At 52.1% G+C, this 23860-nt stretch overlaps 1 protein-coding gene across 1 annotated transcript; it reads right to left on the bottom strand.

Annotated features, from left to right (window-relative positions):
- Nucleotides 1–2142: 2142 nt before the first annotated feature.
- On the bottom strand, nucleotides 2143–23182 carry Cadm4 (cell adhesion molecule 4). The gene is made up of 9 exons (XM_041653282.1): nucleotides 23024–23182; nucleotides 7490–7636; nucleotides 7073–7225; nucleotides 6675–6809; nucleotides 6059–6223; nucleotides 5877–5967; nucleotides 4760–4932; nucleotides 3299–3427; nucleotides 2143–2582 (listed from the first exon to the last, which is right to left on the bottom strand). The coding sequence occupies exons 1-9, from the start codon at nucleotides 23085–23087 to the stop codon at nucleotides 2473–2475; spliced, it is 1167 nt and encodes a 388-aa protein (XP_041509216.1). The 5' UTR covers nucleotides 23088–23182; the 3' UTR covers nucleotides 2143–2472.
- Nucleotides 23183–23860: the final 678 nt, after the last annotated feature.

The raw sequence follows: 23860 nt of genomic DNA, 5'->3' as shown, positions 1-23860 counted from the left end.
CCTACCTCTGCTTCCCAAGTGCTGGGATTAAAGGTGTGAGCCACCACCCAGGCTGGCTACAAATTCAGTCTCCTAAGGCAGCCTCTGAAGGGCTAATGACACCCAGCTGGCATTTTAATAGCCTTCTTTACAATTTCAAAGCAAGCATTAAGTTTTTTGTTGGGTGGGGGAGGCAACACTCAGTCTTGCTAAGTAGCTAGGAGTGACCTGGAGCTAGCCCTGGAGACCAAGATGCTAGGGAACTTGCTTAGACCCTTGTGCCTCTGCTCCCTGAAGATTGAAGATGTGTACTACCGTGCCTAGCCCTGAAATTGTCTTCTGTTTTTGTTTTCAAAACAGAATTCCTTTATGTAGCCCTGGCTGTCCTGGAACTCACTCTGTAGATTAGGCTGGCCTTGAACTCACAGAGATTCTCCTGCCTCTGCCTCTCTAGTGTGTCTTCCATCACCATCAAAATTTCTGGCAAAATTGTTTACTAACTTGCTGATAGTCTGTTTCCTTCATCAAAATTTCATGAGGGTCAGCATAGGGTCCCCCCTTTTCCCTGAGTCCTTAGAGCCTAGGACAGGATCAAATTTTAGATGCCTGCTAAACTGGAACAACTTGTTGTGTGTCTGTGTGTCTCATGTATCTCGTGTGTCTGTGGAGGGCTATTTATTCATAGCAGGCTGTGCTGAACCTTAACAACTTCCTAAGCAGTTATTGTTTGATTGTTTGAATAAAGACCTCACTGTACATCTCTGGCTGGCCGCAAAAACTCACAGCGATCCAACTGCCTCATCTTCCCAGTTGCTGGGATTAAAGGCATGCCTAGACTGATGATGTTGCCCAGGCTGACCCTAAACTCTTCAGTTCAAACAGTTGGTAGACACAGGATGAATGGAGTTGAAAGTGTCTCTAGAGAATAGGTGGGATCTGGGGGGGGGGGGGAAGACTCAGAGACGGGGCCAGTAAGTCATGAGAAAGGGAATAGGATAGGCCAACCAGAGACCTGACTGTTTTAATGAATGGATGAAGACAATGCCTATATAAATTCATAAATTTAGCCGGGCGGTGGTGGCGCACGCCTTTAATCCCAGCACTCGGGAAGCAGAGGCAGGCGGATCTCTGTGAGTTTGAGGCCAGCCTGGTCTACAAGAGCTAGTTCCAGGACAGGAAACAAAAGCTACGGAGAAACCCTGTCTCGAAAAAATAAATAAATAAATAAATAAATAAATTCATAAATTTCTGGCTCTGGTGGTTTACACCCATACCCAGCTTTTTAGAAGGTGAGTCAGAGGGTTACCATGAGTTCAAGACCAGATTGGGTTAAACTACAAGATGCTGTCTCAAAAAGCAGAGAGAAAACAAAGCCTGCCACTCCTCCCACACCCCACCCTGCCCGTTTCCCATCCCACCCCCCCAAAAAGAAACAACCAATTTGGGGAAGAGTGGATGGAGGTGACCTTGGTAAAGTCACCTTTACCTTCCTCTATAACAGAATCCCTATAGCTCCCCTGACCACCCCTGCATCTCCCCCTCCCAATGGTACAGCAGTGGACAGAGGGACAGACACACAGCCACCCCAAACACTTGTTCTCTCCTCAGTTTAATGGTGGTTAGTGGGATTGCCAAACCCCCCTCCCTATCCCTTCCCCGCCCCGTACAAAAATGTGTTTTGTTTCGTTTTTTAAACAAGAAAAAGGGGCAAAAGCCAGGAATGGGGGAGAGGGGTGCAATCTGATATTTTTTTCATACAGATTTTTGATTTTTTTAATATATTATATATAAAACCATAGAGACCACACATCCCTTCCAAGCTCCCTCCCTCTCCCCGGGGGGCCTGGAGGAGAGACGGGGAAGGCCCCCCCAGGAGTGGGTGGACAGACAAATATGGAATGGGAAAGACGTGGGGGAGGAGATGGAGGGAAGGGGAGCCGCCCAGGAACCCAGAAAGGGGGACTGGATAAGGGTTGGGGTTGTTTCCCTCACTGCCCCCATCAGAGTTTTCACACAAAGACACAGAATTCCCCTTTCCACGCCCTCCCCCGCCCCTCCCCCCACCGTGCAAACATGGCTTTGCAAAGAGGTGCCCAGAGCTCTGTAGAACTCTTACAATGGCTGGCATGGGGTCTGGGACCCCAAAGAAATCTGTGTTCCCCTTCCCTGCCCACCCCACCCTTCCCAGAATCTGACCCCCTCCCCACAAGACCTGGTTCTGCTGTCTAGGGGTTCTGGCCTTCCCTCAACCCAAATCCCTATTACCCCTCCCCAGACTTGGGGTCTAGAGAGGACCTTCGGTCCCTCTGTCCTCTAGGGGACCCTACGCCTCTGGACCCTAGCCTTTGGCCCTGGGAGAGGTTCAGGCATCCAACACCCCCCAAATCCCTGCCCAAGCGCCTGAGGTGTTAGCTGCGGGGGGAGGAGCCCACCATCCCCGACTCTGGTCAATGTCTTTGCTGGTTCCTTGCAGCTGGCAGTGGGGGAATGGGGTCAGATGAAAAATTCTTCTTTCCGCTTGTGTCCATCGCTGCCGTTGAGGAAGGCTTCTCTAGCTTCTCCCTGCTCGTCCAAGCCACTGGCCTCGTGGGTCAGATAGGAGCCTGAGGGCGGGAAGATGCCCCCAGGGCAAAGGAGGATGTGGACCCAGTAAGTGGATATAGGGAAAGGAGACACAACATATGAATGAAGTGGGAGAAAGGGAAGCAGGGTTCAGTTCCGTGAAGCACAAGACAGAGGAAGAGAAAAGTAAAAGCAGAATTAGGAAGATTCCAAAAGTTCACAGAAAAAAAAAAAAAACCCACCCTCATCTCCCAATTGCCCCGTCCCCACTTTTGAGACAGGGTCTTCAGTTTTCCAGGTAAGCTTCAAACTAGGTAGTACAAGTGACCTTGAACTTTGGATCCTGCCACCGCCTCCCAAATACTGGGGTTAAAAGCTTGCACACCACGCTCCGTTTTGTGCTGTGCTGGAGGATGGAGTTCACGGTTTTGCGCATGCTAGACATTCTACCGACTGAGCCCTATTCCCAGGACCCTCATCTCCTCCCCTACCTGTTTCTTTTCTGATAGTATTCCCTTACGACTATGCCGCCAGTAAATCCAGCTACTTGAAAAATAAATTACCCCAAATCCCTCCTCTTAATTCTGCTAAACTTCAACCCTTTCAGAGCCCAGAACTCAAAGTCCCAACCCTACACAAAATTGGTCTAAAATATGGCGCGATTTCGAATCCGATCTAGTGCCTAGGCTCCGCCCCCTTGCAACCCAGAATCAAACCGACCGCACCCTTCGCTGACTTCAGGCGCCACTCGACTTACCCTTCTGTCGGACGGAGCACCAGACCATGCCTACTAGCACACATATGATCAGAAACACTAGTAGCGCCAGGATGCCGCCCACAATGGCGTAGGGAACCGATGTCTGAGCCTCTACCACAGCACCGGGGTCTGTCAGAGGGACAAGGTGTTCAGAGGCGGTCTAATCCAGCCTGCTGCTGCCAGGCCATAAGCTATTCTGCACACAGCTTCGCTCCTCAAAAATACCTGCCATCTTTTAGCCCCTTTTCTTCAGCTCCAACTCTTCCTGGAATCCTTGGCTTTTAATCTGGTGGGTATTCCATTCCTGGTATTTGCCTACCTCCTCACCTTTTCATCCCTAAACTAGAAGTAACACATCCCATTCTAACACTGGGTTTTTACAAAACATTTTCTTAATTTTATGCATCTGTGCTTGCGTGGATTTATGTGCACCAGTGCATGAAGGAATTGAAGGAGGCCAGAAGAAAGAGGACACTGGATCTGGAACGTGAGTTTCGGAGAGTGGTGAACTGCCATGTGGGTGCTGAGAATCCAGGCTTGGTCCTCTGCAGAAGCACACTTAACTGCAGAGCCGGTCGCTGTGTTTATCCAGACAGGGTCTCACTATGTAGCTCCAACTAGCTTTTGTGTGTGTGTCTCCTGTTTTATATACTGGTCTAAAAGTCAATCAAGATGGGGACTGGAGCACTGGTTCCATGGTTGAGAGCACTGGCTGCTCTTCCAGAGGACCGGGGTTCAATTCCCAGCACCCACAGGACAGTTCACAAACCAATACACATAAAATAAAGTTAAATTAAATTTAAAAAAATCGGTGAAGATGACCTGGAACTTCTTATCCAGCAGGGATTACTGGAACGGCGTCAGATTTAGGTAGTGCTGTGAATTTTATCCAAGCTTTAGCATGCATGCAAAGCAAGCACTCTATTACCTGGGCTACACCTCCAGCCAATACCGCACCCAGCGCCTTTTTTGGTAGACTGGTTATTATTTATTTAGCTCAGGCTGGCTTCAAATGAGTGATCACCTTGCCTCGACCTCCAAAGCACTGGGATAACAGTAGCATCCCGCCACGGTCAGCTAGCACGCTCCTTTTCTTTCTTTCTTTTTTTTTTAAAGATTTATTTATTTATTATGTATACAACATTCCTTCCATGTATGTTTGTATGCCAGAAGAGGGCACCAGATCTCATTATAGATGGTTGTGAGCCACCATGTGGTTGCTGGGAATTGAACTCAGGACCTCTGGAAGAGCAATCAGTGTGCTCTTAACCTCTGAGCCATCTCTCCAGCCCCCACCACGCTCCTTTTCTTTTGACTCAAATGTTCCCCATGGGGTGGGGGGAGTCTAAACTCAAGACAAGTCAGTTGGCTACTTAACCACGCAATCGACCTCTTAGCACAAGCTTCGCCCTCTGGTCGGTAGCCCGCCCCGCCCCCAAGCTTGACACGCTCCGCCCTCACCATAGACCACAAGCACGTAGAGTGCCCTCGCGTGGCCGTGCTTGTTTGCCGCCTCGCAAGTGTAGGTGCCGTTATCTGCAGATACCAGGCCGGGCAGGGTGAGCGTCTCACCCACTGCCTCTGCTCTCTCCGGCAAAGACTCATTTCCGCGGTTCCAGCGGATCTGGCTTGGCCTGGCCGTGGGTAAAAACAGAGTTAGGAACCCAAGAATCTGACTTCTCAGGAATCTAGATATGCAGCTCCAATTCAGTATTAAGCGGCTGTCACTGCTCGTGTGTGTGTGTGTGTGTGTGTGTGTGTGTGTGTGTGTGTGCGCGCGCGCGTGCGCGTTTGTCCCAATGGTAGATCCTTTGCCAGCTATGTATAAGATGTCAGGTTCGATCCCCAGCAATGAAAAGGGGCAAGGAAGCTCCGACAACTCTGCCTGCGAGATGCTTCGAAGGGTAGACACTAGTCAACAAGCCCGATTATGAATTAGATTTCTGGGACCCACACAGTGGAAGGGCAGAAGGAATTCTCACGAGTTGCCCTCTGACCTCCCTACGTGTGTAGTGGTACGCTTCTCACCCCTAACAAAAATATAATATTAAAAAAGTATGTTTGCAGTGTACTTCAGCTGTGTGGTGTCCTCAGAAGCCAGAAGGGGGCGTCAGACTCCCAGGGACTGGAGTCACTATATGGGAGCCGAGAATTGAACCAGGGTCTTCTGGATGAACACCTAAGCCATTCCTCGGGCCCCATTGTTGTTTTGTTTTTTAAGACAGGGTTTCTCTATGTAGCTCTGACTGTCCTGGAACTCGCTGTGTAGACCAGGTCTCGAATTCACAGAGATCCGCCTGCCTCTGCCTCTCTAGTGCTGGGATTAAAGGCGCACGCCACCACCGCCTGGCCATAACTTTTTTTTTTCTTTGTTAATAAAAGGGGCCATCTCACGGCCCTTTTCTTATGGAAAACCATCAGACTTGAGACCAGCTTCTACACGTAGCCAGAGCTGTAAGAATTAACCCCTTCCAAGCCCTTTTCATCAGGAGTCCGGCTTCAGTACCCTTTTCCATAGGGCCCAGGTGTGCAAGCCCCAAGTTCCCTCACCCCTTAGGAGCCAGAAGTTAGATCTCACCTGGGGTTCCCTGTAACAGCACAGGTCAGCACCAGTGTGTCTCCCTCCCTCACTACAGCTTGAGAAGCATGGATCCGTGCCGTGGGAGAGTCTGCAGCGCAAGAGGGAAAATGAGAGATCATTCCGAGGGTTGGGGAGCTCTAAGGGCGGGCGACCAGCGTGCAGACCCCGGAGCCACTTACACTGCACATCCAGCACGTACTGCGTCTGCTTGCTGTGTCCCGAGGGCAGCGCCTGGTTCTGCGCTTCACAAATGACGATATCACCGTCATCCTTGCGGTCCACACGGAACCGCACAGTGCTCGCCACGCTCCACACCTTGCCATTCTCCTGGCCGCTGCTCACTCCTGTCGGATCCAGCCCAGAAACGTTAGGCTAAGGGGTCCTGCCCTATCTCCTGATCCCAATGTAGGCTGCTGGTCAAGCCACGTTCCTAACTATAAGCCTCGCCTTATTCACCTAGCCACATCTCTGCCTTTCTCACGCCTTGAATCCGTGAGTTTTGTTTGCATTGTTTGCTTTGAGACAGAGTCTCAAGTGGTGCGGGCTGGTCTTGAACTCGCTTTGTAGTCGATGACCTTGAACTCCTGAACCTCTTTTCTCCACCTCCCAAAGGTTGTGTGGACAGGCGTGTGCCAGCAGTGGAAGCGGGATTGGGAAGTGTCAGTCAGGACCCGAGCGCTCTTGCACTCTTCTCCAGGCCCTTCCCACCACTAACCCCGCCTCTTTCCCAAGTCCCGAGGCCTCCCCGCCCCCCTCCCCCCCATCGGCTCTGCCACTGGGCCTAGCCCTGGGTACCTTTCAGTTCTTTGCGATCACGATACCAGCGCAGGACCGCTGCAGGGCGCGACCGCGGAACCAGGCAGCTGAGTTCCACCTCGCCGCCCTCCACCGCTTGCTCTCGGACCTCCACCACTGGATTCTCCGGAGCCACTGCGCAGAGAAGGGGCGCAGATGGGGGGGGGGGGGGGGTCAAGGGAGGCACCGAGGTAGGCACAAGTCATTCTGGCTGCTGGATCCTAGGGACCAATGGGAGCCAGGGTCCCACAGGTGGCAGGATTCATACGCAGAGACCAGAGGCCTGGTGGAGCCAGAAGTCCAAGAGGTCAAAAACATCCAGGGCGCATAGGTCTCAGGACGAGTGAGAAGCAGGGAATGAATGAGAGTGGGACTTTGAGCGGGAAAAAGGCCAGTACCTAGGACAGTGAGCGTGGCGATCTGGTGGTGGGTGTCCTCCGTGTAGAGCTGGCAAAAGTAGCCCCCCTCATCCTCCAGGCGGGCGTCGGAGAGCCGGATGCGCACTCGACGCGGGGAAAATTCCTCCAGCTGAAATCGCTCATCCTTTAGAGCTACAGTGAAGACGGATTCAACTTGGGGGCTTCTCTGGTCTCCAGACAGGCACCCTCCAGGACAGATGCCGCCCCTTGCCTTTCTCCAGACAAAGCTCTGCGTCTGATCCTATTCAACTGTTTGTTCCCTTGGGAGCCCATTCCAGCACCCTTCCTCCCTCGCCTCCCCCAACATGGAAGCTCAGGCTTCCAGTCCTGTCCCCCTGTCAGATGTTTAGATGAGTCCTTTTTGAGGTCACAGAAGTCCAGAGTTCCTGCACTCACCTCGGGTGCCATTGAAAAAGAGGGTCTGCCGGGCTGGGTTCTGGATGACAACTATGGACCCATCATACTGATGCAGACGGCAGGTGATCTCAGCCACCCCACCTTCAGCCACCGTCACATTCTCTGTCTGCACTTCCTGTCCAGCCCCTGAACCAAGAGAAACAGTTGGGAGAGTCTCTGAGATGGCATTCAGTTGTGTGTGTGTGTGTGTGTGTGTGTGTGTTCGCACATGAGGCTCTGTGTTTACATAAGTGGGGGAACATAGACATGTTCAAATGCATGGGTTGAGGTCCTCTTCCCCTAAGTTCTCCACCTTATTCATTGAAGCAGGGTCTCTCAATCGATCTCGATCACAGATCCGGGTTGGTATTGCTGAGCAAGCTTCCAGGACCAGAGCCGACTTAATGTGGGTGCTGGGGATCCGAACTCTGGTCCTCGCACTTGCTTGAACATCTCCCTAATTCCTGATTTGTTTGTTGTTGAGAATAGTCTCACCCTGTAGACCAGATTAGCTTCAAACTGACAGCAATTCTCCTGCCTCAGCTTTGTGAGTGCTAAGATTATAGGTGTGAGCCACTGAACCTGGCCTTTAGTCCTCTCTCCAATCTGAAGAGGCAAAATCGTTTCTAGAGAGCCAAGGCAAGACTCTGTGGCAGCACAAGGGCACTAGCTGCTAGGGGAAGGGCAGAGAGAACTGCCCAGGAAGATGGACAGTAATTGGAGGCTCTGACAAAAGAAATCCCCTTTGGATCTCGGAGCTGGAGTTCACCGGGTATGGGAGGCGGCCATCTTCCACAGGGCACCCACTGACTGATGCTCAGATGGGTTGTCTCCCCACATCAGGAGCATATAGAGAGAGCAAGCTGGCCTCGAGACTACAGGATCCTCCTGCCTGCGCCTCTCCAGGGCTGGGGTTCTGGGCTTACATCATCACACACAAATTCCTTTTCTGTTTCCTCCCGTTTCTTCTCTCCCTGTGTCCCAAGCCTGTCTGATTTACATACCTAGATCCTCTGCAAGCTGATTCAGCTAGCCGGCCCATTCAGGAGGCTCACCTCCCTGAATCTGGGCTAATTTATGATCCTAGTGACCAACAGAATCTGCTAGCCATGGCCCTGAAAATTCCAGTACCTGGGAGGCAGCGGCAGAAAGGGTCTGGAGTACAGGGCCAGCCTAGGCAATATAATAAGATCAAAGCCAGGATATATCAAAGGCAAGACCCTGTCTGAGAAACAAAAGATACAGCTCTCTCTCCCCCCTCTCTCTTTCTCTCTCCTCCCTCCCCTTTCTCTCTCTCTCTCTCTCTCTCTCTCTCTCTCTCTCTCTCTCTTTCCGCAGGCGCACTGGGGTGGGGATGTCGTAGGTAGAGTGCCCGCCTAGCAGGCATGAAGCTTTGGGCTAGGTCCTCAACACAGCAAAGACTGGGTGTGATGGTGAATGCCTAGAAGCCTAGAGCCCAGCGCTTGAGGTAAAGGCAGGAAGGTCAGAAGTTCAAGGTCATCCTCAGTAACCTAGGGAGTAGTAGGAAACCAAACTGGGGAGAGGTGGTTTTGCTTAAAATAATCTAGCAACAGTTCCAAAGCCCACAAAGCCTTAAAGATGCCTAACAGCTTCCTGTGTGCCATCTGCTACCCAGAAACTGTTGGAAAAGATGCCCAGAATAGCCTCTTTGTGGCACCTACCACCTACCCTCTGAGGGAGGCCACCTTGAATCTTACACTTTGAAAGAAACCCAGGTGGTTCCAGTGTAAACCCAGAAGTCTCCCCACCTGACCCAATCTAAATCTCCCGTCCAGAATCTGAGTCAACAGCATTTCCCCCCTGCTTTGATGTTCCTCAGTGTTAGTCAAGCCGGTCTTGAACACCTCCTAATCCTCCTGCCTCAGCTTCCACAGTGGTATGGTTACAGGTGTACAGCATGGACCCCTGGCTCTGGCAGTCATTATTCTAGGCCACTAAATTCGGAGTGGTCAGTTCCACCGTAACGTCCTTGGCTCTGTCACACACCTATGCTACTTCCCCCCAGCATCTCTGTGGCTGGGTGGAGCCGTATGACTAATTTGGGGCCAGTGAATATGGTGCTGGATAGAATCTTTCTCACCTTGTCTTTCTCCCCTACAATTGTACATGTCTATAGGGTCAGAGCAATCTAAGAAACCCCTGGAAGGGCAGGACCTCACATAAGAGCCCCACAGCTGCTTGTTCTCTATGGCCCTGCCAGAGTCTTATTTATTTATTTATTTTGGTGTTTCGAGACAGGGTTTCTCTGTGTTTCTTTGGAGCCTGTCCTGGAACTAGCTCTTGTAGACCAGGCTGGACTTGAACTCACAGAGATCTGCCTGCCTCTGCCTCCCAAGCACTGGGATTAAAGGTGTGCATCACTATATCTGACTTGGTGTACACCTTTAATCTCAACACTGGATGCTGGTGGATCACTGAGTTTGAGACCAGGCTAGTCTACAGAGCAAGTTCCAGGACAGCAAGGCTTACACAGTAAAACCTTGTCTGAAAACAAACAAACAAAAAATAAAATTTTTTATTAAAACAGATTTCTGAACACATTAAGAGTTTAGGATTATTTGTGACAGCAGTTAGCCCACCCTGAATCATTAGAAGAACAAATTACAGGGCTGGAAAGGTAATGTTGGGCTGAGGTGGCTCAGAGGCACAGCCCCTGCCTAGAATCCCCCAGTGAGGGGCTGGGGTGTGACTCAGTGGTAGAGCCCCTGCCTAGAATCCCCCAGTGAGGGGCTGGGGGTGTGGCTCAGTGGTAGAGCCCCTGCCTAGAATCCCCCAGTGAGGGGCTGGCAGTGTGGCTCAGTGTTTGCTTCACCAGGGCAAGGTCATGGGTTCCATTTCCATCAGCAAAGAAAGGAAACTGAAAGCCAACCCTAACCAGCAGATGGGCTCCCAGAACCCTCAGTTTCTTCCCCGAGATAACAGCACTTCCACAGCTACCACTGAATAAGCCTGTGCTGGAGCTCCTATGGTAAGGGCATTGCCAGGCCGCTTCCCTCTAACCTTCCTGATGTGCAGAAAAAGGGCTTGCTTTCTCTTTGGGGAAGGAGATTTCTCTGTGTAGCCCTGCTGCAGTTTCAGACTGTCCTGGAACTCACTCTGTAGACGAGGCTGGCCTCGAACTCACAGAGATCCGCCTGCCTCTGCCAGAGTGCTCAAATTAAAGGTGTGCGCCACAACCACCTAGTAAGGGAACTCTATTTCAGTGCCTGTTTTCCCAATTCCCATGATAATGAATGGGTTCCAGAGACTGAACCCAGAGCCTCACATCCCCAATCCCATTGTATAGGTGAGGAAACTTGCCACAGTCAAAACTTTGCAAAAGCCAGGACCCTCTAACCTCTGGTCCTCCCTCCACATCCCTCCCGGACATCTAGATAAATGTCCAGCACTGGTGAGAGGTTATGGAATACGCTGTGCCAGGCCTGCCACAGCAAGAAGCTATCTTAGTTCTGGTCTGTCTGTCTGCTAATTTCTCATCTTGCCCAGAGGTTCTGAATTTAGGGACTCAGGAGACGGATGTTCCTGTCTCAGTCTGCCTAGTTCCGGAATTAGAGACATGCACTACTAGGGATGGCTAGTTATTTGAATTTATTTATTTTTTTAACTTTTATTTTATATGTACAGGTGTTTGGCCTGACTGCGTGTGAATGCACCATTTGCCTGTCTGGTGGCCACAGAGGCCAGAAGAGGGCATCTGAACCCCGGAACAGGAATTACAGACGGTTGGGCATTACCATGTGGGTGTTGGGTATGAAACCTGGGTCTTCTGGAAAAGCAGCCAGTGCTCTTAACCACTGAGTCATCTCTCCAGTCTCAGGATTTATACTTATTTGCAATTTAGTTAGCATGCATGTGTGTGTGTGTGCGCGCACACACGTGTGTAAGTACTCATATGTGAGCGTCTGCACAGAACAGAATCCAGGAGGGCACTAGGATCGGATATCCCCTCTGTCACTCTCCACCTCAGTCTTTTGAGGCAAGGTGTGTCTCTGAAACTAGCATTCCTGATTTGATTTGTTGTTTTTTTTTTTCCTGCAGAGTGGCAGCCTCCACTTCCTGAGTGCTGTGAGCGGGATATGAGGATCCAGAGTCTTCTCAGCTGTCTTTAAATTATTAATGGCTGGGCATGGCAGAGCACTCCTGTAATTTCTGCACTAGGGACGCTGAGAAAGGAGGTTTCTCAGTCCCTCCAGGGCTATAGTAAGAGCTTCTGAGCTGGGTGGTGTTGGCGCATGGCTTTAATCCCAACACTTGAGAGGCAGAGGCAGGTGGATCTTTGTGAGATCGAGGCCAGTTTGGTCTACAAAGTGAGTTCCAGAACTGTTGCACAGAGAAACCCTGTCTCAAACAACAACAACAACAAAATAGCCTCTGCTTTGAAGAAACAAAACCACAAAATAACATAAGTGATTCTCCACGTCTCTTCCATTCTGTCTTGTGGTTACGTTGTCTGGTATGTGAGGCCCTTGAGTGTCAGGGATGTTTCTAGGCCTGGGACCCAGAGATAAGTCAGATGAGGTCCAGGCCCTTAGAAAATCTTTACTGTTCATAAGGACCTAGCCACAAATCAATGTAATATCCTGTCGGAAGTGGTAGATTCCCTGCTAAGAGCGTGGGTAACCAAGGGGTAGAACAGATTTCTTCTGTGGGACAGAAGCAGGGACTGCTAGCTTCCTATCTCGATGTTCTTTTTTCACTTATCACCAAAGAAACCTCATTGCACTTTACAGTTGTTTCCTGTCCAACAGATACTTCTGCCTCCCCTGCAGCTAGGTAAAGCTGTGGGATGTTTATTCTAATTGGATCTAAGCAAAAATATATGGTCATTTATGGAGTAGTTCCTAATAAAAGGAGGCAAATCCTTTTTTTTCTATGGGACACCCTCATGGCATCCTGGAAACAGGATGGGATATGTGGTATTCTGGCAGCCATTTTGGGTCCGGCGGCAAAGGATGGTCTGAGTGATGAAATCATGAGTTGAAAGGTGTGAGATTTCGGCAGTGATGCGGAGCGACCACACTTTCTACTTCCGGACTTCTTTTATGTTGGAGATATCTAAGCCACCCTTTGAATTTTTATCCCCTTTCTCCCGGAATGACAAACTCAACACGTTCACTCTTTGCCCCAAGTATTTTCTTCCCTACACTTCAGTAAGTGCAGTCAGCAATGCAACCACGCGCTGGGTTGGTCAGGCCAAAGGACGACAGGCCAGCCGAGCCTTCAGCCTTCGCCTCAGCCCCAACACCCATCCCTTCAGCCATGCTGCGTATTTTACCTCGAAAACATACGGGAATCCATCCAGTTTTGTCTGTCTCCCAGCACCCTCTCCTGACCTCATCTCTCATCTACATCTTTCCAGAACCTATTTGTGGATCTCAACCTCCGAGCCTGCATCTCACGTCCAGGCTGACCCGTAACACACAACTGTCTTGACTTTGCCTCCTGAACGCTAAGACAACAGGCATGCCATGTCCAGATTATATGGATTCTTCTTTTCATTTCTTTGATTTCTTTCTTTTTTTTCTCCACCCCCACTTTCTTTTTTTATTTTTTTTGTTTTTGTTTTTCAAGACAGGGTTTCTCTGTGGCCATTTTTGATTTTTAAAGACAGGGTTTCTCTGTGTAGCCCTGCCTGTCCTGGAACTCACTTTCTAAACCAGGTTAGTCTCAGATTCACAGAGATCCACCTGCCTCTGCCTCCTGAGTGCTGGGATTAAAGGTGTGCACCACCAACCCTTGGCTGCTTCTTTTTTTAGATACAGTCTCACTGTGTAGCTCTGGCTGACCTGGAACTTGATATGTGGGTCAGGCCTCGATTACCACTGAGGGGGACTTTTTAAAATTTAAGATTTATTTTATTTTTTAATTACGTGCAGGTGTCTGCTTGTGGGCATGTGCCTGGTGCCCTCAGGGGCCAGAAGGGGGCGTCAGAGCCCCTGGAACTGGAACAACCATTACAGATGGTTGGTAGCTGCCATGTGGATGCTGGTAATCAAGCCTTGGTCCTTGGCAAGGGTAATAAGTGCTCTTCACTTCTGAGCCATCTCTCCAGCTACCCTCTTTACCTCTAGATACATTTTTCAAAGCGGGAGTCAGGGGGCTAGAGATGTCTCCGTCGATAAAATGCTTGCTGTTCAAGCACGAGGTCTGATTCCTAGTATACCAAATAAAGCAGGCCCCAGCTGCGTGCACCTGTAAGGCCAGGGCTGTGTGTGTGTGTGTGTGTGCGCGGTGGGGGTGGAGAGAGCAGCATCCTTAGGGCTTGCTAGGTAGCTACTCTAGCCAAATTGGTGTGCTCCAGGTTCTGTAAGAGACCCTGTGTTACAAAATGGCGTGTGTGTTGGGGGGCGGGCGAGAGGGCTCAGTGAGCAAAGGGCTTGCTGCTAAGCCTGACAACCCGAGTTCTATCGCTGGCACCCACATGGTGGAGGGAGAGAACCAGCTTCTGCAAGTTGTCCTCAGACCTCCACGAATGCCTGCTGCACTAATCCCACATGCACTCAAATAAATACACGTGATTTTGAAAATGCAAGGACTGGAGAGATGCCCAGAGGTTGAGAGCACTGCTGCTCTTCCAGAGGACCCAGGCTTGATTCCCAGCACCCACGTGGCGGCTCACAGCCATCTGTAACTCTAGTTCCAGGGAATCTTTTTTCTGGACTCTGAAGGTACCAGGAACTCACAGGGTGCACAGACATATGTGTGACCAAAACACCCGCACATATAAAATAAAAAATGTAAGCCAATAAAAGAGAGACTTTAGTCCCAGCACTCAGAGTAGGCAGGTGAATCTCTGGGAGTTTGAGGTCAGCCTGGTCTACACAGTGAGTTGAAGCTAGCACAGGCGACAGTGATACTGTCTCAAATAAAATAAGTATATAAATAAAAGCAAACACTAAAGATGGAGAGCGACTGAGGAAGTCACACGACCTGGACCTCTGGCCTCTATACACGTATGTATGAATGTTCACACGCTAACATGCACACACACAGACACACAAAGAACCTGCTTATGGTATAGTCTTCTGTGCCTGTCTCTCACTCCCAGGCTGGCCTTGAACACACGACCTTCCTGCCTCGGCCTCCTGAGTGATGTGCGGGCCACCATGCCCATACTAAAGCCAGTCAACAGGGCTGGGATGAAGCTTGGTGGCTGGGTCTTTGCCCTCTGGTGTGAAAGGCTACCAAGCCTAGCTGGCCCAGCAGTTCCAGCATCATGGAGCCCTCCCAAGGAAACTCCTGTGTGGGCCCTTCAAGGTACCTGTGCACAGGCCTGCCTCTCCCACCCCAGGTGTCACCTCTCTTGTGTCCCTCAAGCACATGGAATTTGCTCTCACCTCGGGACCTTTGCATGTACTTCTCTCTGCCTGGTTATTCTTGTCTACTGCTTCCACCATCTCAGGGCTGTTTCTGCTCCTTCTGTGACTTCTGACCTCCGAAAGGCCTTCCCTCACCCTGTTTCTTTGCCTCCAGAACATGTTCTGGATTGATGTATTTTTATTTTATTTTGGTTTTCTGTGACAGGGTTTCTCTGTGTAACCCTTGCTGTCCTGGAACTAGCTCTGATGACCAGACTGGTCTTGAACTCACAGAGATCCTCCTGCCTCTGCCTCCCTCCCAAGTGCTGGGATTAAAGGTCTACGCCACCATGCGCTCATCTTAATTGATGTATTCTATGGAAATACCATACAGGCCCTGAGCAGGTGAGCGTGTGACCCACTGAGGTTAAGACTCACCCTCGTCCAGACAGGAAGTGTGCATAGCCCTCAGTTACCATCTGGGTGATAAAGGCAGCCGGATCAATGGTTTAAAGTCACCCTCCACTGTGTATCTTGGAAGCCAGTCTGGGGTACAGGAGACACTGTCTCAGAAATGCAAATCTGGGGGGCAGAGAGATGGTCCAGCAGCTAAGACAGTTGCTTGCTGTGCTTGCAGACAATCTGAGTTCAGCTCTCTGCACTCACATCAGACAGCTCACAACTTCCAGGAACTCCAGGTCCAGGGGACCTGATGCCTCTGGCCTCCACAGACACCAGCATTCATATACATATCCTAACACAGGTATAATAAAAAAACAATATGCTTCTTTAAAAGAAAATAGCAGGACTGGAGAGTTGGCTCAGAGGTTAGGAGCACTGCTGTTCTTTCAGAGACCTAAATTCAGTTCCCAGCAGCCACAGCAGACTGCACACAACTACCTATGAATTATACCCAGGAGCCCTGGGCCCCTTCTGACTGTTGAAGGCACCTGCACACTTGTGGCATACATTCACACACACACACACATTCACATGCATATTCACATACACGCACACTCACACATATGTGTGCAAAACTCATCAGGCATGGTGACAGAAGCCTTTGAACCCAGCACTTCAGAAGCAGAGAGAGCTCTGTGAGTTCCAGGCCAGTCAGGTCTACACAGTGAGTTCAAAGCCAGCCAAGGCTACAGAATAGAGATACCCTGTCTCAAACAAACAAACAACCAAACAAAAAGCAAAACTAGGTTGGTGAGATGGCTCAGTGGGAAAGACAGCAAGTCGAGCTTGATCCCTGGGACCCACATACACAAAAGAAATAAATGAATAAAACAACAAAATTTTAAAAATTAAAATGGAACATTTAGGGAGCTCGCAGAAGGAACTACTCTCTTTGGCAGGATCTCATTTAGGTTTCCAAACAATCATGAACCGCAGATTCGCTCTGGTTTTCTTTGAGATAGGGTCCCACCATGCATACCACGCTATGTTAAAACTCACTACATAGTCCAGGCAGGCATGCTCTGCCACACCCTACCTGGGGATTTCATCGTAAATGCCAGGCAGATCCCAGCTCCAGACATGCCACCCGGGTGAACTTGAGGAAGTGTCCCAACCTTTACTAGCGGAGTCCACGCCATCTGTGAACTGACAGTGATGGCTTCACGGGGCTCAGCCTTGTGCCCACTCGGGAAGAGGCCTCTTTGAAGGCTGTTATTACTGGCTCTGGGAACAAGCCAGGCCTTGTGGAAACCAGCCTGCATGGTCAACACTTTGGTATGGTGGTACACACTAACCCCAGCACCCTGCAGGCAGAGGCAAGTGGATCTCTGAGTGTTTGGGGCCAGCCGGATCTACCCAGAAGCGTCTCAGGCCAGCCAAGGCCTGGTAGTAAAATCTTCTCTTGTAAAACCAAATCCCCAAATAATAATCTTGAGCCAGGGTGTAGCTCATTTGGTAGAGTGCTTGCCTAGCATTTCATGAAGTCCTGAGTTCAAGTCCTAGCATTGCATAAATCAGGTATGATGGCACACACCTATAATTCCAGCATTTGGGAGGTGGAGGCACAAGGATCAAGAGTTTAAGGTTATCCTTGACTAAGCATCAAGTCTGAGGTCAGCCTGGGCTACATGAGAGACTGTTTCAAAGCGAAATCCAACTAGACACTATCTTAACGCTTACCTCTTCGGCCCTCACAGCTAATATGAAGTTAGCCCCCATTTCACAGATGTGGAGAGTGAGGTATCCTAGAAGAGTTAGTGACGAAGTTTGCCATTTCCTAAAAGCTCTGGGGACCCCCATATTCACCTCTCCCATTCCCCAACTGCTCTCTGCTTGAGGGTGCAGATGGGGTGAGGGGGGGGCTTTTGTTTAATTCCCTCCCCCTCCTGAAGAGTCAGTAAGCGACTGCGTTTCTGCCTAGAATACTAATTGGCCCAAGGCTTTTGTTTCTGGTTGGGGGGGGGGGGCGGGACTTTCTGGTCAGAGAGGGGCTGAGCTTTTGGGACTGGGGCATGGACTTTGAAATGGTGTTGACAGCCAGAAGTCATCATGGGGACTGTGCCTAGAGAAAACTAGATGGGAGGTTCTGGAAGAGGGGTTGTCAGGGGACATGGGGAGATTCGGTCTCCTCCACCCTTAGACTCACAAACACAGGCAACAACTGTCCCAGGACCTCCTCCCTCTGACCCAGGGGTCCAGGGCAGCCCTCCTCCCTCAGACCCAGGGGTCCAGGGCAGCCCTCCTCCCTCAGACCCAGGGATCCAGGGCAGCCCTCCTCCCTCAGACCCAGGGATCCAGGACAGCCCTCCTCCCTCTGACCCAGGGGTCCAGGGCAGCCCTCCTCCCTCTGACCCAGGGGTCCAGGGCAGCCCTCCTCCCTCTGACCCAGGGGTCCAGGGCAGCCCTCCTCCCTCTGACCCAGGGGTCCAGGGCAGCCCTCCTCCCTCTGACCCAGGGGTCCAGGGCAGCCCTCCTCCCTCTCACACAGGAGTTCAGCCCTAGCCCTCCTCCCCAAGACCCAGGGTTCCAGGCCCCCCTCCTCCCTCAGACCCAGGGGTCCAGCCCCAGCCCTCCTTCCTGAGGCCCAAGGGTCCAGCCTCAACCCTCCTCCTTCTGACCCAGGGTTCCAGGCCCGGCCCTCCCTCAGATTCATGAGACAGGGGTCCACAGTGCACAGCTGGTGGATGTTTCCACAGAGACTAAGCAGGATGGGGGAGTACTTCCTGGGTCCTGAGTCAGCGAATACCCAAGGGAGTCTCAAGGTCACATTTTTGGGAAGGTCACAGCCACCCCCTCTGTATCCGTTCCCCAGGGGGCCCATGGCACCAAGCCTCTTTCCTTTTCCCTCCCCCTGGGAAGCTGGTACATTCCTGGGTCCTGCCTGAACCCCCCCTCGGCCCCCCATCAATGGCGGAGTCCGAGCATCCTTGCACAAAGCATCAATTCTTCCAGCAGATCAGCCTTGTGAAGGCGCCTGTATTTGCAGGACCTGGGCATCAGGGTCCCAGCTCAACCTCCCTTCCTCGGCAGCCGAAGAGGCCCAGCTCTTTCCTCACTCAGTACCCACAAGTATAGCTTCCTAGTCCCCTAAACCTCGGACTTAGACCCCAGCTCCTCCTCCCTCAGACCCAGGAGTCCAGCCCCAGCCCTCCTCCCTCAGACACAGGGGTCCAGACCCAGCTCTCCTCCCTCAGACCCAGGAGATCAGATCCCAGCCTCCACCTTTAGACATAGAAGCACAGACCCCAGCCTCTCCGCTCTGACACAGAGGTACAGACCCCAGCCTCCCTCCTCAGATACAAGCGTCCAGACTCCAGCATCCTCCCTCAGACACAGCGATACAGACCCTAGGCTCTTCTCTCAAATGCGGGAACACAGACCCCAGCCTTCCCACTCTGATACAGGAGAACAGACTCTAGCCCTCCTCTCTCAGACACAGGCGGCTGAACCCCAGTTTCTCCTCTCTTGAAAAATTTGGACCCCTAAACCACGATCCTGCCTTCTGTCCTTTGTCTACTGAGTGTCTGGAGACGAGGGCCCTAGATGGGGGCGTCCAGGGGTGAGTCAGCAGCTTCACACAAAGTCCTCCCTGTGGCCCCCACGTTCCTGGGATACTCGGGACTCCCTGGATTCCAGGCTTCTGGCCCAGCCAGGGGATGAGGAGTCCCTCAGAGGGTCACCCTGAGCGTGGGGTTCCCGGAAGAATGCAAACCTCCGTTGAATTCTGCTTGTCCAAGTCTTTGCCTCAGTTACCCTTCTGCTCCTTGCTCTATGAAGACCTGGCAGCCCACCCCACTGCCCTGTGTGTCTACAGAGGGGCCTAGGTGCCCGGTGTCTACAGGCAGAAACCACCGGTGATCGGGTTCTGGTGCCATGGGCCGTTGGATGCTGGCGGGACTGGCTGCATCCAGCACACCACCCCAACACACATACATACACCCAGAGAGAGAGAAAGCTGCCTTTGTGTTCCCCAAGTCGGGGACAGGCCAGGCTCGCACGACATTAACCCACCCCTGGGCCCTAGCCCTGCTGGGTCTAAGGGCTTGGAATCTGTAGTGGAACCTAACCTCCACCCCCACACTCCGGGAACCGGGCATCCAGTTCATGAGTGGGTCGGGGGCCAGTGACAGATATCTCCCAAGACCCATTCTTCGGGGTGATTCACAGTGAAAGGAGGTCCCTCTATGTTCTTAGTGGCTGCTTAGAATTGTTAACAGGCAGAAGTGAGTCACCCTAGAAGGGAAACTTAACTTGGGGACAACAAAGTCCCCCTCCACAGGGCTTCCCAAGCCTTAAGGACCTCTTTATCCTTTCTTGGAATCTAAATACCAGCTTTCCCTGCTTCCTTCTGTCTTACCCAGTTTCCTCCTGTGGGCCCCCACCCATTCCCTGCCCCCAACCCCATGTGCCTCTCTGAGTACAACTGACCTTTGGCATATTTCTATCCACCTGGACCTTTTTCTCTCAACATCTGCCTTATCTTCCTCTTCTCATATTCTCAACAAATAATGAGCCTGAAGAGATGGGACACTTTTTTTTTTTGAAAGGCAAAAATATAGGCTCCAGTCTCCCAATCCTGCTGACTGGGTAAGGAGATGTAGTGACCTCCTAAAGACGGGTGGTAAGGGTCCTTCGTAAAGATCCGATAGAAAGAAAGAAAGAAAGAAAGAGAGGGAGGAAGGGAGGGAGGCAGGCTGGGCATGGGGCACAGGTATGTAACCAATCTCAGTACTTGGGAGCCTGAGGCAGGAGGATCGCTAAGGGTTTGAGACCAGCAGGGGGGCTACATAGTGAGTTTAAGCTCAGCTTTTTTTTAAAAATTATTTATTTATTATGTATACAATATTCTGCAGGCCAGAAGAGGATACCAGACCTCATTACAGATGGTTGTGAGCCACCATGTGGTTGCTGGGTATTGAACTCAGGACCTTTGGAAGAACAGGCAATGCTCTTAACCGCTGAGCCATCTCTCCAGCCCCAAGCTCAGCTTTTTGTATATAGCGAGACCCTGTGTCTAAAAAGGGGTCTGGGCAGTGGTAGCACATGCCTTTAATCTCAACACTTGGGAGGCAGAGGCAGGCAGATCTCTGTAAATTGGAGGCCAGTCTGATCTACAGAGGAAGTTCTAGGATAGCCATGGATATACAGAGAAACAAAAACAAAAATAAAACAAAATAAAAAAAAGACAGACAACTGGATATCGAACAGAAGCGCCATAAATGGGACCTTTGAGGATCATGTTCCCCGGAAGGAGAAACTGAGGCCCAGAGAAGGATAGACACTGACATTAAACTATGCCAGAGAAGACTGACTGCCTGGACCAAGACCCAAGCCTGGAGCTCTCCCCAGGACGCCAAGCTTGCCTTCTGTTTATAAAGCCCCACAGCATGTAATTTAGAGGTCATTAACAGAAGGGATTAAGGTGCCAGGAAGCAGTGACTTTAAAATCAAACCAGGGACAAGGCTTAGAGTTACCTCCCAGAAGTGCCTGAGATTTGAATCCCGAACTGAATAGAATATCAGCTGAGGCTACATCCAGGTTCTAAGCATCCAAGGGCTCAGGGGCTGCATAACCCCAGTGGGCAGAGATTTTATGATTCCACATATGTCAAGGCAACAGTTCATCCCCATCATTGAGAATCTAGAACCTTTTCTGTCTTCTTCTTTTTCTTTTCTCAGCACTAGGGAATTGAACCTAAGACCTCTCACATGCTGGGCAAATGCATTGTCACTGAGCTACTCTCCCAGACCCTCACTGGCTGCTAATTCTAGGCAAGTAATCACTGGGCCACACTCCTATCCCCTCATTGGTGGATTCTAGACACCTATTACTAATAAGCTTCCTCCGTAGCATACACACACACACACACACACACACACACACACACACTACACACACCCTTCTTTTTTTGTGCTTTTGTTTTGAAACAGGACATCACTAACTGATCCTGGCAAGTCTTGAACTCATGCCTCAGCATTCTGAGCAGCTGGGATTACAGGCCACCATGGCCAACCAAATTCTAGAAACAGAGAAGTGTCAAGGTTCTAAAGACTTCCAGCATCCTAAGGGCATCAACGTTCTAAAGAACCTCAGGCTCTTTGTTTATTGACTTGCTGGTTCCAGGATCCTATGAGCCTAGTTTTCATGAGTAAGAACAAAGAGAAATCAAAATGGATGGAAATACCAAGAGTCCCAAGCTCTCACCTGGGAAACTGGGGCATGCCCGTTGCAGAGGAGGGACTGGGGAAAGTTAGGAAGCAACTGCAGAAGTCTACAGAAGAAAGGGAGAACTTCTGAGGTCGGCTCTGCCCCCCAGCCTCGTCCTCAGCTGCAACCCTTGAAGTGGCAGGTGTGACCACACTCAACTTAGAAGCTCTCACATCCTCAGTCATGAAGTTCAACACTGTCACTTGATAGAACTGGAGCCAGGAAAGAGGGCTCCCAGCCCTGAGTCACTTGTTCCCAATTTGTCTCTCAACTCCCCATAGGTGTCCTCAGTCCAGCTTTTGTTCCCCAGTCACCTCCCCATCACATATTCTTAGGCAAAGTAACTTGACCCACCAGAAAGGAGTGTCCCGTGGCAGCTACGAGACTCACAGGGTTCTAAGTGTGAGCGTTCAGGTGACATTTCCTGACCTTGTCTCCAGCCTCAGGGTCACCCTGTCTTGGGGGTCTTTAGCATCCCGCAGTGAGTGAGGAAGAGGTGTGCACGTCCTGGAGGGGCTCTTCTGTGAAGTGTGGCCTGGGTGTGTGAATGGGTGGGAGGGTTTGGGGAGACATTTGTGGAATCCACGTGTGTGCCCACATGCCAACATCCCCTATCCCACTTCACACATCTATACGGTCGCTCCCCTGACTGACGCCTCTTTCCAGGAGCAAGGAGGGATACTTCGATGGAGGATGTCTGGGGAGGGAAGGCAGAGTTGGGGGGGACAGAGGGACAGTGGAATAGGAAGAAGAAAGGAGGTGGCTAGGTGGGGAAATGGGTGAATGACAGGGGACAGAGAGCCAAGGGGATGAGGCAGATGGGGGACAGAGAAGGAAGGAGATACAGGGTGTCAAGGAGACAGGGAGAGAGATGGTGAATGGGGACATGGAGGGAGGGCAGTAATGCAGGAGACGGAGCAGAGTGAATAGGGGATGGGGGGGCAGGCAGAGTGACCCAGGAAAAAGGGACAGAGGTGGGGGACAAAGGCAGAATGGAAAGACGGTAAGGGGGAGGCCAGGAGAAAGGGGGCAGATAGAAGGAAGGACAGGACTTGAAAACTGAGGAACAGAGGACAAGGGTGGGGGTAAAGCAGTGAGAGAGAGAGAGAGAGAGAGAGAGAGACAGACAGAGAGAGAGAGAGAGAGATCTAAAGACCAGGACGGAAGGACAGTGGGACCGGCTTGAAGAAGGCGGGCTTGAGGACACGGAGGGGGGGGGGGGGAGAGGGTCTCAGGGCCTTTGTCCCCGCGGGATCAGGGCCTGTGCGGGGTGGGGGGGCTGCGGCACGGCGGCCGGGGCCCGCGTCCCCCCCCCCCCCCGCCAGCGGCTCCGGGCCCCTAGCCCGCGCTGCGCTTTGTCCCGGAGACTAGGGTCTCCCGCAGCCCCCACCCCCCGACAAGCGCATTGTTCCGGCCTCTGCAGGCCCCCAGGCGACCCAGCTGTCACCGCGGCGCGACCCCCTCCTCAGCCCCACTGCAATACGCACACCTCCCTCGTCACCTCGATATAGCTCGCCGACCCGGCCCCCACCCCCGTCACCCTACCTGGCCCCGCCGCGGCCGCCCACAGCAGCAGCAGCGGCCACTGGAAGCGCCGGGCCCGGCCCATGGTGCCGCCGCCACCGCCGCCGCCGCCGCCGCCGCCGCCGCTCGCTCCCGGCCCGGCACCTGCACCTCCCGCGCCGCCGACCCCGCCCCCGAGTCCTGCCCCGCCCCCGACCCCGCCCACTGCGCGCCTGGGTGGGCGTGGCGTCGACTGAGGGGCGGGCCCGGGACGGGGGCAGAGAGGCCCAGACAATGCGGGGAGAGGGAGGACCAGAGCGCGGACGGGGCGCGCGGCAGGGAGGGGGGAGCGCAGGACAGAGGGCGGACTGGGGCGCGCGGGCTGGGCGTGAGCGTGACGGCGTCGTGGGAGCCTTTGGGGGCGGACTCGGGAGAGTGGAAGGTCGGGAGGGTCGTGTGAAGGTGCAAAGGTGTGCGTGCGTGTGCGCGCAGGCGTAGCTAGGTCGAGTGGGGCTCCCTAGACGATGCTGCACTGGAGACACGGGAAGATGCGCAGGCGATGTACCGGAGTGTGCGTGAAAGATGCTTGAGATATGCGTGGGAGAGGCGCGGGAGATGCACGGGGGAATGCATGGAAGACGCAAGGGAGAAGCTCGAGTTTGTGCAGAAGATGCATAGGCGACCCACAAGGGGGGTGCGTGGGAGATGCTCTGGAGATGCGCTGGAGGGCGATGCTCGGAAGCGCGCGAAGATGCCGGGTGCTGGCATGTGCTGTGAGTGTGAGCTTTGGGGGAGAGGGTGTGATGCGGCAAAGGGGAATGTGAGCAGGAAAGAATGCGAGGCTGGGCAATGGGTGGCTGGGCAGGTATGGACTTCTCA

Source organism: Microtus oregoni, unplaced genomic scaffold (genome assembly GCF_018167655.1).
Source record: "Microtus oregoni isolate MIOR12 unplaced genomic scaffold, Mior012 000006F_ref0000085, whole genome shotgun sequence".
NCBI classification, from domain to species: Eukaryota; Metazoa; Chordata; class Mammalia; order Rodentia; family Cricetidae; genus Microtus; species Microtus oregoni.
This window is presented reverse-complemented; position numbering and strand designations above follow the sequence as displayed.